The following is a 15,949-nucleotide window of genomic DNA, read 5'->3' as shown; positions in this document are numbered from 1 at the left end:
CTGTTTCCACGTTAACAGAAAACAAGCGATGCATCGGAACCCACAATCTGCATCGCGCTCGTCGGTCAGGGGAGCAGGGATGGGGGGGGTGTTCACCTGACGTGGACGTCGCATCTTCTGCTTTGTGGGCGAAGTTCTCTGGGGCAAAGTACATGTCCAGCTGCAAAAGACACAAACCACATCCCTCATCCCGCCACCTTCACTGTGTCACAGAACCCCCTCCCCGCCAACGACAACGCTCCACAAACCGGGTCCCTGAATCCTTCACTTTTACTGTCCCCCCAGGGGGTGTGACTCTCCACCCAGTTCCCCAGAGCAGCACAAACAGTCCTGTCTTACATGCCAGAGGGGAGAGCAAAGGGTCAGCTGGCAGTGCAGTGGTTTCAGTTGTTGCCTTTGGACCCAAAGGTCGCAGGTTTTAATCCCCACTCAGATTCATGTGCTGCTGTTCGCATTTATCTGACACATTTCTCCAAAGTGACTTACAGTGCTAATCTACCTATAGCTACGTACCCATTTATACAGCTGGGTAATTTTACTGCAGCAATTTAGGGTTACGTACCTTGCTGAAAAGTACTACAGATGGAAGTTGGATTCAAACCTGCAACCTTTGGTTCCAAATGCAGCAGCTCTAACCACCACACTCCCAGCTGCCTCAGCTATTCACTTTTGCAGAAGACTATTAATAAGAGCAGATTCAGCGATCAGATTGGGGGTGCAGCTGGGTTTAACTCTCGAACCTTTGGACAGGCGCCATGGGCCTCAACCCAGATGGTAAACAGCAGTGGAGCCACAGCTCTGACAGTAGTTCACCATCCCTGAGGATTGTGGTGCCAACAGTGAGCTCCTGCGCTGCGAGCGGCGCTCCGAACTGCCGGGATGGGATGGTCGTGAATCGCGATCACGATAAAATGAATGCGCATCAGAGCTCTTCCAGCGATCACACACTTCTGTGTCTACACTCATTTGTCTGAGGTTCAAGAAACTGCAGGCAGAGGGGTAGCGATGCGATTGGTGGACGAAGCACCGAGGAGGCCCACAGGCCGCCGCCCACCTCTTCCTGATGCTCCGTCTGCTGCGCCTCACCGTCTCTCCCTGGCTCTGCCCTGGCTCCGCCTCTCTTGCAGGATGGGCGGAGTCTAGAGCCCACTGTCAGTCTGCCACGCGCAACACCTGCAAGAGGAAAAGAGTGAAAATCTCAGTAATAACCATTAGGAGCCTTGAATACAGGAGGAGAAGCTGAAAATTTCATACCCTGACTGATTGAGATACTCAGATGTAAAGTAGTGTAAAGTAGTAAATACTAGAGTAAAAAGGGTGTGAGGGACACAGTAACATTGTCCCCCTGAGCACTCACCTGTGGGAAGGCGTGTGAACGACATTAATAAGTCCTCATAGGTCTGCTCAGCAGAGTTGCAGAAGAGGTCCAGGGTGTCTCTCACCACCTGCTCCTGGGGGGCCCCCTGCGGGTGTTCCTGCTCCCCCGGCATCCCGTCTCACCCCAAAACACAGCGGGACACACTCCACGAGCCCTGACCCTCACCTGGAGAAGGAGAGAATGCACTCAAAGAGGAACGCAGGAGCGAGGGCCTCCTCCTTGTCCTCTTCGTCCACGCTGTGCGTCCAGCAGACGATGGGGAAGCAAGAGGAACAGGCCTCCCAACTTCCACTGTTACTGTACCTTTTACTTCAATAGCTTCATCACAACTGTACACCTTATTCATCTCTCCAAGCTGCACAAACATCACCGTCCAGCAGAGAGCGAGGACAGCTGAGGCGGCACAGCCCGACGTCCCCCTTGTCTCTGTCTGCTAGCTGACGTCTCCCTCCGGAGCCTTTCTCCAAGCTGCTCGTGCACATGAGTTGGCAGCAAAGAAGGGAAATTAAAATTAAACACAGCGTGAGATTAGAGAAGGAAGACGGGGGAAGGCAGAGCAAAGGAACAGAGGAACGAGAGCGTCCAGCGAGAGCAGCACGGAGGACATGGAGGGAGATGGCTGGAGAGGGAGGGAGACGGTTAGACAGGGTGAGAGACGACCTACAGACAAGGAGCAGCCACCTGAAAACCTGTACAGAGGTCCTGCACAGAGATGTGTGTGTGTGTGTGTGTGCGTGTGTGCGTGTCTGAGCAACTGCAGAGTCACAGAGCTCCTCCAACGAAGGACAGTACTGAAGGAAACGCAACAAACGCTCGTCTGATGACACCGTTGCCGCATCCTTCGCCAAAACACACCTGAGCCAGGAGTTTCTCACAGGGTGCAGAAGAAAACGGCGAGAGGTACCGGCCAACACGACACCTACTGTCGCGCGAGAGGCCACGTGTGCCACACGCCAGGTGCTCGCTTGTTTGTGTGTCGAGCTCTAACGCTCCTCTGGGGCGCTCTGTGCGCGTGTGTGTGCGCGTGCACACGTTCTCCTGCCCTCTCCCACAACACACAAGGCGAAAAACAACACGGCGTCATTGGGAGCCTCACAGCTGCGCTTCTGCCCGGTGTGTAACGGAGTGGAAAGAGTTAAAGAAAAACACGAGAGCGTGGCGAGGGACCCCAACCCCCGACCACCACAGCAGGGGGCAGGCGCCGCAAACGGTAGCTCTACACACTCGGGTACTCCAATGCTACAGTCCCCCAGCACCACAGTAATACCATACTTGAAGAGCCCAATACCTCAACAGTGAGGTACCCCAATCCCACAATGCCCCACTCACTGAATGCAGCTACACACAGAGCACTGCACACCTCACAGTCGTCGTGGTGCCCGTTCAACTGTTTTCAACAGGACTCTAGTGACACCTAAATTGTGTGTGTGTGTGTGTGTGTGTGTGAGAGAGAGAGAGAGCGAGACAGAGAGTTCCACCAGTACCAAGTCTGCTGGAGTTCCTCTCAGCTCTTGTAACACACACAGTTCCACGACTGTGAGCGACGACTGTCATCGCCAAGGTTCATTACGAGGGGTTGGGGGGGATCAGGTGTGTGTCTGCAGCGCCTCGTCTCCATCAGGTCCCTGTGCACCCGGGACCTGGATGTGACTTGACGCATCAGGTGGCCCCTCACAGCGCATCCCGTCCCGTGCTTTTACGTCGTTCCTAGCTCTGGACACTGAGCTGAGCCAATGGCTCCGCCACATGACCCCCGATCGCTGATAAAGTGCGTATGAGGTGCCCACGCATTCGGGGCTGAGCAGGGGGGCTGTTCGACATGACGAAAAGTTTAGAGGAGGGCCAATGAGTGTAGCAGCGTGGCACGAGGGCTGCCTGCCACGGTCATGCTTCAGCGTGTTATCTGTGAACCGCGGCGCAGCCCGTCGCCCCACCTGTCAGAGGCGCCGAGAGGCGCTTAACCTCAACGAGCGACGCGGCTCGGCATTCGCTCTCTGCCCTCCTCCTGCTCCGCCGACCGAGTGCGGCCACCGCTCATCTGCGCGACACCTTCTGCGGCGACTCGGGAACACGTGCCCCGTATCGCGGGAGACTGCGAGGTAAGAGGCGCCGCTGCAGCTTACGGATGACCGGGTTCTGCATGCGCGTGAACATCGCACTGTAGCTGCACTGACTCGGTACTGACCGGCTTGCTGACATAGAACTTACTCAATGACGGAACAGCACTGACTTCCTGATATAGTACGTGACTCACTGACCGAGCGGCACTGACTCACCGACATACTGTAGTATTGGCCCACTCACTCAGCGGCACTGACTCGCCAACATAGCACGGACTCGCTGACCGAGCAGCACTGACTCACCGACATAGTACTGGCCCACTGACCGAGTGGCACTGATTCAGCGGCACTGACTCACCGACACAGTACTGACTCACCGACACAGTACTGGCCCAGTGACTGAGTGGCACTGATTCGCCAACATAGTACTGGCCCACTGACTCACATAGCACTGACTCACTGACCGAGCAGCACTGACTCACCGATAGTACTGGCCCACTTACTTATTGAGCGGCACTGACTCACCGACATAGAACTGGATCACTGACCTACTGTGTACTAATCATGTAGTGTTTCAAGTGTGCGGTTACTGCATGTATGGACTCACGGCATGTGATGTGAACCGGCTGACGAAGGACTGACTAACTACAAACTCACTGATCTCGTTGATCCACTGACTGACGGTTCCGGCGTGCGGTCCATTAGTTACGAACGCACGCTGTGTCATCTGTCTTTCTTCCGTTCCTTCTGCTCTACTCACATGCAGCAGCCGGTACCATAATTTACCATGCTTCTGTATGTACCTGCTGGTGGTACTTAGTCCTGGAATGGTTCGACACACCCCGAGTCATGCCAGTCTGAGTCTTTGCTCGCGCACAGTTTCTTTCTAGATCGCTGCGTGACGCAACAGCGACCGCTGTTTAAAGCGATCTAGGCCAATATATATCATTTGTTGAGGTCTAACAGATTGGATTCAAGCAAAGCGTTTCATTATGCAGTTTCTATACACTTCACAAAGAAGCAAATCTCGCCATTCCGACTAACAAACGGTCTGTGGTGACGGTACCTCGTCAACGGTCCCTTTCACACGCTGCTGGACGTGGGACAGGGAACTCTGGGAAATGTAGTCCATGTACCCAGAAATTCCAAGACTTGATAAAAGACTACAATCCGTATAGACCCCCTCCCCGTGTTGTCACTGTTTTTTAACACCGTCCAGGTCACTGAGCGCAATTTACAGTTCCCATGTGTGTTAACTTAATGTTTCATCCACGACGGTGAAATGAAGAGCCGACGTTAATTACTTACGGATCCATTAAATGTTTCAGTATATACATATCCATATATGATGCATTAATTTTCCTGAGGCATTTCAATACCTCATAAATGTGATTTAAGTCATTATTATTCACGTTTTTGAATACCAAAGACCAAACCTTCACGTATAAATGAATGGGCAGTTTCTATAACCTTGTGTTTAACCTCTAAGTTCAAGCATTCTTCATGTTAGCTCCTGAATGATCCGTGCTGCTTTTCCCCACTCCTTCACTGCAGCATGGCCTTGCAGCCGCTCACCCTCATAAACTGCGCAGGCCTCCTGCAGCCCGGCTGCTCCCTGCTGCCGCTGGATGGTGACGTCTTTCTCTTTGGCCAGAAAGGCTGGCCCAAGCGCTCCTGCCCCACTGGGGTGTTTAGCGTGCGCCTGAAGAGAGGGCAGTTCAAGCTGAGAGCCATCGCCTTCTCCAACGACTCGTGCTACCTGCCCCCGCTGCGATGCCCCGCCGTGACCCACCTGGACGCGTGGGAGGCCGAACCCGAATGTTACCTCATCCACGGCGGGCGCACCCCCAACAATGAGATCTCAGGCAGCCTGTACGTGTTGAGTCAGGAGAGCCGCGGCTGCAACCGCAAGGTGACGCTGCGGTGCCGAGAGAAGGAGCTGGCAGGCGACGTGCCGGGCCCGCGATACGGCCATACCATGAGCGTGGTGCATAGCCGGGGCAAGAGGGCCTGCGTGCTCTTTGGAGGGCGCTCCTACAGGCCGCCCGGGGAGAGGACCACGGAGACATGGAACACCGTAGTGGACTGCCCACCACATGTGTTCCTCATCGACCTGGAGTTCGGCTGCTGCTCAGCCCACATCATGCCGGAGCTTGCCGATGGCCAGTCCTTCCACCTGGCTCTGGCACGAGAGGATCGCATCTACATCCTCGGGGGACACACGCTGTCCTCGGACAGCCGGCCCCCGCGTTTGTTCCAGCTCCGTGTGGAGCTGCTCCAAGGCAGCCCGGTGCTTTCCTGCGAAACCCTGGATGCGGGGCTTTCCCTGACCAGTGCCATCCTCGTCTCCACCGGCTCAGCCCACGAGTACATCATCCTGGGCGGGTACCGGTCTGAGACCCAGAAATACCTAGAGTGCAGTGGCATCACCTTGGACGACAATGGGATCCACATAGAACCCAGAGAGCCACCCGCTTGGACAGGCGAGATCAGCCACAGCCGCACCTGGTTCGGGGGCACTCTGGGCAAGGGCAGTGCTCTCATCGCGGTTCCAGCTGAGGGGAGGGGTGTCCTGCCGGAGACCCACAGCTTCTATCATGTGAGCTTCAAGCAGGAGGGCGACAGAGACGCGGACGACGGCACGCAGGGCTGCAGCCAGGAGTCCACAGACTTCGAGGACTCGGCTCCGCTGGAGGACTCCGAGGAGCTGTATTTCAGCCGGGAGCCACATGAGCTGGAGGACACCAGTGACGGCGAGGGGGACACCTACAACGAGGAGGACGAGGAGGACGAGTCCCAGACGGGTTATTGGGTGCGCTGCTGCCTGGGCTGCCAAGTGGACCCCAACACGTGGGAGCCATACTACTCGACCGAGCTCCATCGGCCGGCCATGATATTCTGCTCACGGGGGGAGGGCGGCCACTGGGTCCACGCCCAATGCATGGACCTGCCGGAGTCTCTTCTCATGGAATTCTCCCAGAACAGCAGCAAGTACTTCTGCCTGGACCACGGGGGTCTGCCCCAGCAGGACCCGAAGACGCCACCCCGCACGGCACCACCCCTCAAGCGGCCTCCCATGAAGACGCAGCACCGCAAAGCCCCCGTCAAGCTGAACCTGACCCCTGCCAAGAAGAGCTTCCTGAGACGTCTCTTTGAGTGACCTCCAGCGCGCACATCGAGTCCATCCACACAACCGACACCTCACATGGCCATGACTGTGCTGTAGCTGCAGCGAATGTTGCGACGATTTGTTTAAAATGCAGATTGTTATGCAGTTGATGGCAGGTCGTCCCTTAAAATAACTCAAGTGCCATTTTATTGTTTCTTTTGTTGCTGTGACTGTGGAATTCAGCAATTATTCTCCTTTGTGTTAACATAAATACCACAATAAAAGTCAAAATTATATTGTCATGATAATTAATAAAGAGATTTTTAAACATGGACAGTGTGTTCTGCACATCAATATAATCCTTGTGTGAATTATGTGGTTTTGAGAATAAAGAATGTTGTTACTGCTGTTATTTAAGAGAACAAGATGTACAATCTAAAACAATTTTTTTATTTTCCTTTTATTTATTGCATGTCAAATACAGTAGTATACTCTTCAATGAAAAAACACTTGTCAATAAAACGCTTTTAAAAATGTAACACAATGATAAACATTAATCAGTATTGTATGAGGTAAATTATGCACCAAACATTTCAAAACAGAATAGTGTAATGTTTATGCTGAGATCAAAATGATACTAAAAAAATTTCAATATTGCATACAAAGAGTTGCGTAAACATTTTTAAATAAGTGCAAAAAAATCCATAAAACTTTGCACACACTGTACAATGAAGACAGCTGCAATAATTTTCAATCAAAAAGTTATTTTCTATTTTCTATTCTCTAAAAAAGCAGTCGAAGATTTAGTGTACTTAACAATCAATAATAAATTTTAAAAAAGCGGGTCAGGTGCATCTCTGAAAATGAAGTAATTTCACAGTAATGTCACAGTCCATTGCATCCGCAAGAAAATGAGGTCAACCAACAAAGTTCAAGAACCGCTTGTCCCGAGCGGGGTCGTGGCAAGCCGGAGCCTATCCCGGAGACATCAGGCACAATGCTGAAGGGGTGGGGGGCACACCCTAGATGGGACACCAGTCCATCGCTGGGCAAAATGAGGTCAGTATAAAGAAAATCATCTGAGACACATATAGCTTGTGTACAGAGGTAACTCAAGAAAATAGCCACTTCCGTTCCCTTACCATGAAAATGCCTAAAATGCTCTTCCATAAAAACAAACTAAAATCTAAACAAATTCAAACATCCAAAAAAAGGTGAAAAGCACAACTGTGTGAAAAGAAATATCAAAACGGGTGAAAAATGTTCCAGTGTGAGCAAACAAAGGAAACGAAAGGATAAATTCCTCCCGTACTCTTGATTTCGAAATCCTTCTGCACTCTTTCCCGGCCTTAGCGACACGACACGACACGACACGACACGGCTGTGCTTCGGGCCAGCGAGTCTTCGAGAGCTCGGGCAACAAACACAGCTGTTTGGGAGGCGCACAAAAGCAGAAGTTCCTCCAGACCACTCCGTCCCGATGCCGTGAGGAGCAGCTGGTGTGAGACGCGCTGGCGACACAACAACAGGGGCCCCAGGAGCCACCTGGAGAAGCACGACGCGAACACAAGAGGCCCTAGGGCGCCTCTCTCGTGGACGAGTGTGTGAGGACCACGGGGAGCCCTGCCCTTCCTGCGCTTCCCAAAGTCACTCGGCAGCCCTGCGTCCCGAGATAAAGCACAAAAGCAAACAGAGACCAGTCACGATTCTCCGACTCCATGTCCTGCCCTGGTGATAAATCAATAAAGCGGTCATAAAATGACCACAATTGCCTTCCCCTGACTTAGAGCACCGTCACCTATTTCCATAAATAACTCTTACATATAAATTCATAAATGTGTCACAGCCCTACAGTACAATAAACGATACAGTTTTTATGTGGAATATGAAAAGCAAGCTATAAAATCTGTACAAAAAGTAGTGAAATGGCCAACGCTACGAGCCGAAGTAACTGTACCTCTTTTAAAGCATGTGAGCATGAAATAATGGTGGAAATGTTTCTCCACTTCTCTGAAAAATGCTTTTCCAAAAGTAAATTGATTAAAAGAATAAAACACATTACCACAAAAGCAACTCACATGATAACAAAGAGTGATTACATTTCTCAGTAATAAACAGTATGTTCCATGAATAGTTAAAAGCAAGGTAAAAAATAAAGGGAACAAATAACGAAGTTAAATTAAGATCCACATTTCACAAAACCGTGGCCCATCAAGTCAAAGAGTATTACAGTAATAAAGTACCATAGTAAAGCAAATAAAGTGTCAGCCATAGAGTCCGGACTTTAAAACCTGAGAGAGAATGTGTCTATACATGTATGTGTGTGTGTGTGTGTGTGTGTGTGTGTGTGTGTAAATCACACACACACACACACACACACACACACACACCAACCAACCAAACAATGTCTACAGCCGCCTGTCCCGAGAAGGGTCGCGGCTAGACAGAGCCTACCCGGCAACACAGGGCACAAGGCTGAAGGGGGAGGGGACACACCCTGGACAGGACGCCAGCCTGTCATACCTTTTTCATCCAGACACTGAAAACATCAAAAATATAAATTCTGAGGTTCAGTGCTTTTCATAAAAAATATACAGTGTAAAATCAAAGTTCCAAAGAGTCTGCGACATCCAGTGATTCGCCCAGGTCATCTTGGGTCTCCACTGGGTCAATGGTGGCTTGCAGGGCCTTGGCAGAGTTCTTGTGTGCCTCCATGAACTTCTGCAGATACTTGGAGGTGTAGAGCCAGTGGTGCTTCAGCACATCCTCCAGCTCGAAGGTCTTGGACTGCCGGGCGTTCATCTTGCGGAAGCGGCGAAACAGCTTGTTGCCAGATTCGTTTCCCTCGCTGGCCCAGGCCCCAATGGAGCCGTCCCTCTCGATGATTTCAGGAACATGGGCGAGGGTCTTGTGGAGGTAGTTGGTGATCTTGCCGTCATAGCGGTGCTTGAAGGTGGTGGACAGGAGGTCCGCAAAGCGCTGGGAGTTGAAGCTGTAGCGGCACAACTGGTCAGGGCAGTCCTTAGCTGGAACGGTGGAGCGCCAAACGGGCTTCATCTGCAGGTACAGCTCCACGAGCTCCCTGAGGGCCTCCCTCCGCTCCTCCGATGGTACCACCTCACACACGGCATCTACCGCCTCGCGGGTCATCAACCGCCGGGCGAAGTTGCCATTCATGCGCATCACCGGCTTCAGCTTCAGCCTCTTCCTCAGCTGCTTGTCCAGGGCCGAGCGCCACTGTCGTCTCTCCTCTCGGCTGGGGTTGCTCTTCAGGTGAACTTCACCGATTTCATCCTGGAAGATTTTGTAGAACTCGGTGGCGTTACCGATGTCACAGTGTAGGGCGTCCAGGGTCGGCTGGGTCTCCATGAAGGGCTTGGCTGAAACTCCCTTGACGCGGTCGCGGAGCTCTTCCATGGACTCCGAAAAGGGGTTGGTCCTCCAGATCTCGTAGCGCTCCAGGTTCTCTGCATGACTCCTGGTGATGGAGTGCAGCACCATGTTATTGGATGCCTCTTCCCTCGTGGAATCACACAGGGTGCAGATGTAGGTGGATCCAGAGGCCTCCAGGCCCTCCATCTCTCTCACCATCTTCTCGTCATAGCCTGTTCCTCGGAAGTGGAAGCGGAAGAATCGAGGCAGCCCCCCGATGGACAAGATCAAGCGGCTCTGCTTCATGGCGTTGCGCTCGGCCACAACGGGGCCCAGCACGGCCGTTAGGGTCTCATGGTCAGACTCGTCCACGAACATTAAGCAGAGCGGTTTGCAGGACAGTTCCGAGTTGGGCTTCGATTCTTGAAAGATGGTGAACTTCTCCTGACTGCCCTCGGGCTGCACAGAGATCGACATCACTGTGAAGGAGAAGCGCACAGCTTTCTCGGGCACCGCCGGACCGTTCCCGTGCTTCTCGCTTACGTCACCCATGCCGTCACAGGACTCTTTGATCACCACGCTGAACCCTGCGGTGCAGGCCGAGTCTTCAAGGCTATGCTCCTTCAGCCCTTCCACAATGTCCTCTTCCAGGTCCTTCAAGGCCGCCACCAGGGCCACGTCGTAGCGGAAGCGCCGTGAGATGGTCTCCACCAGCGCGTCATCCACAGAGGCAGCCCAGCCCGAGAGCCCATCGATGATGCCCACATCTGTGGCGCTGGACACGTTCTTGAGCGCAGGTTGCCACTCGAAGGGGTGGAAACCCGGGAGCAGCTCTTTCTCAGCGTTGCGCAGAGTGTGGAGGGGCTGGAAGATCTGGCGCCCACTAGTGGCTTTCACGGTGCGGTACATTTTGTGGTACTGGCTGCAGCTCAGGAAGGTGTTGACCCGTATTGCCAAACACACGGCAGGATGCAGTCCGAAACCCCTGCCTGGATGGGGCAAGAGAGAGGTTTGCTTTGAAAAACAAGTCATAAAGACAAACAAAACATCATTCTGAACACTGCTGGTGACAAGGGAGTCAAGCCATGTAGTCTAACCGTGATTTTACCAATTGGGCCCTCATTAAACTGAAAACAGCAAAAATCACAGCAACAAATGGTTCACAGTGAAGCAGCGCGTTTGTGATGATGATTATTGTCATGACAGGAGGCTGAAGTGACGTAGCTGGCGGCACCGATCTGTTGGCTGCTGGTGAAAACAGATGCCAGCTGGCCCTTGTTTCCCGAGAGACGGGACTGCGCTGCTGGAGTCGATTCGTGTCGCGCAACACGGGCCCCACTTGACGGCGCAGCGGTTCCGGCACCGGTGCCGTCTGAACAGGCTCTTGACAAGAACGTTCATTTGGACTCGCTCGCGTGAAGAGGGCAGCGAGACAGCCCCGTCTCTATGTTGGCACCGCGTGCAGACAGGATCGGAACCCGCGGGGCACTCAGCATGAGTCTGCCCTCATTCACCCATCTATACACCACAGTAACACCTTGTTGCTGATGTTTCATCGCATATGCAAGGCTTTCATCCAAAGGCACTTACACTAATCACCCACCCATGCAGCGACAAACATTTTCTGCGTTCTTAAAAAAAGAGCAGCACATCCTAGACATGGTGCTGAAGGGCCGCCAAAGGTGTGTGCGTATGTGTGTTTCAGAACCTGAAGAAATCATGGTACATTGTGAGTTTGCGGTGAAGAGCACAGCAGAAGCACAAGGGCCTCGGCTCAAGCGAACGTACCTTGCATCATGGCCTCCAGTTCGTCCGCCTGCCGGTGCTCATTTCCCGCCCGCAGCGCCAGCAGGAAGAGCGTGAGGCACACAGACTTGATGTCACCGCCCTCCTCCTTCTCGGCAAATGCCTTCACCTGGTTCTTCAGCTCCTTCAAGCGGTGCTTCTGGGCCCGTCGGGTCAGTGACAGCAGGTGCTGCCGGGGGCGGCCGCCTTTGTTGACGGGCAGATAGCTGTTGAAGGTCTGGCCCTGCCCCCCATCGCCCTCTTCATCGGCCTCCTGGTGGCCGCGGCAATGAGACCCGAAGGACTCAAGCCGAACTGCTTCCCTGCAGTCTTCTCTGGGGCACCGCAACAGGAGCGACTGCAGGACACCCAGGAAGGCCTTGGCTGGGGTCACCAGGTCGCTGGGGGCGCAGGGAAAGGTGCAGAGTGGACAGCGCTGGCCCAGGGCACGGATGTACTTGAGAATGCAGGTGCGACAGAAGAGGTGCCTGCACGGTGACTGCACGGGGTCGGCCAGCAGGTGGTCGCACACCTGGCAGGTCACGGCACGGAGGAAGTCCGTCGGGAAGTCCTCCAAGAGCAGCTTGGAGCTCAGGTGGATGTTCTTGCAGCCGGTGACATTCCTCACCCACAGCGCCCTCTGGAGGCTGGGCTTCACCCAGGGCTTGCTGTTGGCGCCGTGCTCTGCGCTCCGCCACTGCCAGCCGGCACCGCTACCAAAGCCGTGATCGAAGAACTCGGACTTCATCTTCTTGGCTCGGACGAATTGGGAACCGGCGCGGCTCGGCTTGCATCGTTTGCGGCTGCTGCGCTGCAGGGACAGCTTCCTGGGAAAGCAGAGGCGACACAGGGCGGAGTGCGGCTGCCACCGGGTGACCCGGGTCCCTGAGAAACAGCAGAAACCCCCGCCGCGCATCGCCGCCTTCCAGCAGCGGTGGCAGAAGAAGGGGGGGTGCACCGTTTCCATGTCCCCTGTCACGTCGACCTTGAACACCTTGAGGACGACTTCCGGCCATGTCTTGGCCTTGCAGCCCATCCTGCGCAGGGCGCTCCCGCTGCTCTCGTCCAGCGGCCCCTGGACGTTGTGCTCCGCTCCACCTTTGACTTTACGCAGCGCCACCCCACACAGGCGGCACAGGCATCTGCGAGCAAAACACACGCTGGATCAGCATTTCCACTCCTGCGGTTTGTGAACTGACACGGTTTGCTGAAACCGCTTTAATGACCGAGACAAATGCATCGACAGCAAGTTGGAACTCTGGACATGTTGTGTACCGGTTACATGTTCACCAGCTCAAACACACACCTCAAGTGGCCCATGTGGGTGTCCATCTCCTGAAGCTTACGGTCCACACGGGCGCCCGCGCTCTCCAGGCTCTCCTTGCTCTTTCCCCCGAGGCACAGCCTCATCACGCTGGCAGTGGGGCTCCCGGGCGGGACCTCCAGCTCAGACTGCTGCGGCGCTGGGGGTGATGGAGCCGGAGCAGGCTGGGCGTCACCTGGCAGGGGCGCTTTCTCCATGGACTTCACCCGGAAGAGCTTGAACTTCCAGTCAGAGAACTTGGAGTAGGGGTGCTGCAGTTCCTGCGGGACAGAGCGCCAGGTGGCGCTGCCGCTGTGCGCTGACCCCTCCTCCTCCATGATGTCGGCGTGGGCGCTGATCCTGTAAGACGCACAACACAAGCTGCTTTAAGGAGCCTGCCGAGGAGTTTTAATCTGCTCACGACTCGGTACGTTCCTGTGAATGCACTCTGAGGCGAACTTCGGTACTCGGCCGGCGCTCGGGAAACGGAAAGAATTCATTTTGGACCTCGGAGGAACTGCGTGGCAAAATTCCCCAAAATCCCGGCACAAAAGCATCTGCTGAACCTCGACCCGGAGAGCTGTGGCGCTCAGCAGAAGCCATCCAGAGCTGTTGTAAAATGCATGAGTCCAGTAATGCGGGATTGAGGCGCGTGCTGAGCTTGAGCCCCGTCTCCTTGATGGCCAGTGTTGAAAGACACCCCCCCCCTCCCCCGCACTGCAAAATGCACACCTTTACCTCGCTCGATCGCGGTTCCATCTATTGCTGTAAATCCATTAATTTTAGCATGGGTTCAATGTGGGTCCACAGCAATAAAGTGCTGGACCGCTGCCTAGCCAAGGGGACGGGAATTAACACGGGGATGCTAAAAGCAGCCCTGTGTCACATACAGACGGCACCAGACCGTGTCTAAGTTGAGAGAGGACGGTCCTGACCCACAGGGCTCGTACCTCGACGGCAGACCAAATTCCTTTCGATTACCCAGCAGAGGAAGAAATTTCACATTTTGTGATGTTTTACTTTCACATGTGATGTACATTTATTCATACAGTGTAATTTTTACTCTGTCAGTTTAGAGTAAGTACCTTGCTCAAGGGCACTACAGCAGGAGGTGGGATCCAAACCTGAGCTACAGACACCACCCTAGAGTTCCTACAGCCTTTCGCACATGTGCACGGCACAGCCGTGCAACACAGTGACACAGTAAGGGCAATTCAGAGGGACTGCTTCACCTGAAACCTGACACATCGTGGAACCGTAGGAGGAAACCAGAGCACCCCGAGGAAACCACCATGAACAGAGGGAGAACACGCAAACGCCACGCACGCTGAGTGTGGATGGAGTCCGTATCAGAACCCGCAGCCCCGGCACGGTGAGACACCAGCGTAACCCGCCGTGCTGCTGTGCTGAAGACTTAAAGAGCGAAAACCCTCAAGTGTGAGAATCCCGAGCCGAACGCCGTGAACAAGCCAATTAGTTAATTGTGCGACTTACCATAATCCTCCCATATTAGGCGCATAATGGTACCGGTTTGGACGGGTGTCTCTCTCTAACGGTGCGTGTGTCCGTAGGACTGCGCTTCAGCCCCGAAAACTGCGCTCTCTCTGCTGTGTCAACAACAAAAACAGCTGAGCGGGTTCAGGCAGCGTGTCGCCCGGCCTCTTACCCTGTTTGTGCCTCTCAGCTGGTGTCTGGCTCCCTGGGGCCCTTCGCTGAGGGACGCCTTCTCTCCGTCTGCCTTTCTCTCTGATTCCCGGTGTGTCCTCTGCAGGATGGCGTCTCTCTGGGGGGGGGACCATGTTGTCTCCCGCATTTATATCCCCCCCACGGGGGTCCCCAACAGCCTGGCGCTGACACCTGAGCCACCGGCTGGAGATGAGGAGGGCAGATAAGAGCCCTCCCCTAAGCGGGGCCTCACGCTGTGCCACGTTCCCATGCAGAATAACCTCAAACAGGTGGCTGGAAGCCGCAGGAGAGAGAAAGAACAACGATGTTTGCCCCCACCGCCGACGGACCGACCCGTCCAACCGACGGGCGCTGCAATGAGCCGCCACCGAGGGTCTCCTCCGCTGCCATTTCATGGCGGACAGATAAGGTTCCCGCAGGGCGAAGCAAGGGGTTCTTCTGCAACTCCGTTGGGCTTTGTCGGAAACGCGGTGAATGCAGCGCAAGGAGACGCTCCGCTTTGCTGGAGCTCCGTTTCTATCCTCCATCGTCCACAGTGTGGACGGTAACCGGGGGAGTCCGTGACCGTCTGTCACACTGGTTGAAGGTTCCTGCATTTGGCTCCATCTCCAGAACTGATCTGCCGTCCTTGGAAGTGGGTCAGTTGAAATGTTCTGCGTTTGCCAGTGTTGAACGCACGCACACACACGCACTCACACGCGCACACACACATACTGCCAGCAAACCCTCAGTCTTCCTTACAAGTGGGCCAATAATAAATAAGAATTTCAGCCGTTGACCCAGCAGACGGTTTGCTGTCAATGATGTCGGTTCCTAAGATGCAGATTGTTTGCCTTTGTCAGCCTAAGGTTTTTCTCTCAACGTTGGTCGTAACGAGGGATGCCGTGACCTCTGACCTCCTGCGTGACCTCCATTGTGACCTCCTGTGTTCTCCAGGTGAGACAGTTGACCTTGGGGCCTTCATCAAATTCCACCAGGGGGCTGGAATAATGTTTTCCATAACTGAAGGGGAGCAGTGCATTTTTCAGATGCCAAAAGCCATATTGGACATGGGGGGAGGGAGCATCACAGCGAGAAACAGCACTTTTTTGGCCCATGATCCCACAAATATTATCGCCGTTTCGACCGTTTGGAGGCTTGTACTCGCAGGCAACAGCGGGCATCTGTGCGTCCAGCAGGCATTTAAACAGCGGGGGCTCCTCTTGGGGGAGGGGGTCGGGGTCGGGGCCGGGGCCCAGACCGGGCCGTACAGATGT

The 15,949-nt window shown here is 54.2% G+C and overlaps 2 protein-coding genes across 2 annotated transcripts; one reads left to right on the top strand and one right to left on the bottom strand.

Moving 5' to 3' along the window:
* Nucleotides 1-2,939: 2,939 nt before the first annotated feature.
* Nucleotides 2,940-6,668, top strand: rag2 (recombination activating gene 2). Its single transcript, XM_018765257.2, has 2 exons — nucleotides 2,940-3,477; nucleotides 4,993-6,668. Exons 1-2 carry the CDS (start codon nucleotides 3,224-3,226, stop codon nucleotides 6,596-6,598), a joined length of 1,860 nt encoding a protein of 619 aa, XP_018620773.2. The 5' UTR covers nucleotides 2,940-3,223; the 3' UTR covers nucleotides 6,599-6,668.
* A 2,483-nt stretch (nucleotides 6,669-9,151) lies between these two features.
* On the bottom strand, nucleotides 9,152-14,515 carry rag1 (recombination activating 1). The gene is made up of 4 exons (XM_018765326.2): nucleotides 14,502-14,515; nucleotides 13,011-13,367; nucleotides 11,708-12,846; nucleotides 9,152-10,908 (listed from the first exon to the last, which is right to left on the bottom strand). Exons 1-4 carry the CDS (start codon nucleotides 14,513-14,515, stop codon nucleotides 9,152-9,154), a joined length of 3,267 nt encoding a protein of 1,088 aa, XP_018620842.2.
* Between the last annotated feature and the right edge of the window lie 1,434 nt (nucleotides 14,516-15,949).

The sequence above is a fragment of the Scleropages formosus genome, chromosome 5, assembly GCF_900964775.1.
Source record: "Scleropages formosus chromosome 5, fSclFor1.1, whole genome shotgun sequence".
NCBI lineage: Eukaryota > Metazoa > Chordata > Actinopteri > Osteoglossiformes > Osteoglossidae > Scleropages > Scleropages formosus.
The sequence above is the reverse complement of the archived record's forward strand: the minus strand, read 5'-3'. Positions and strand labels throughout refer to the sequence as shown.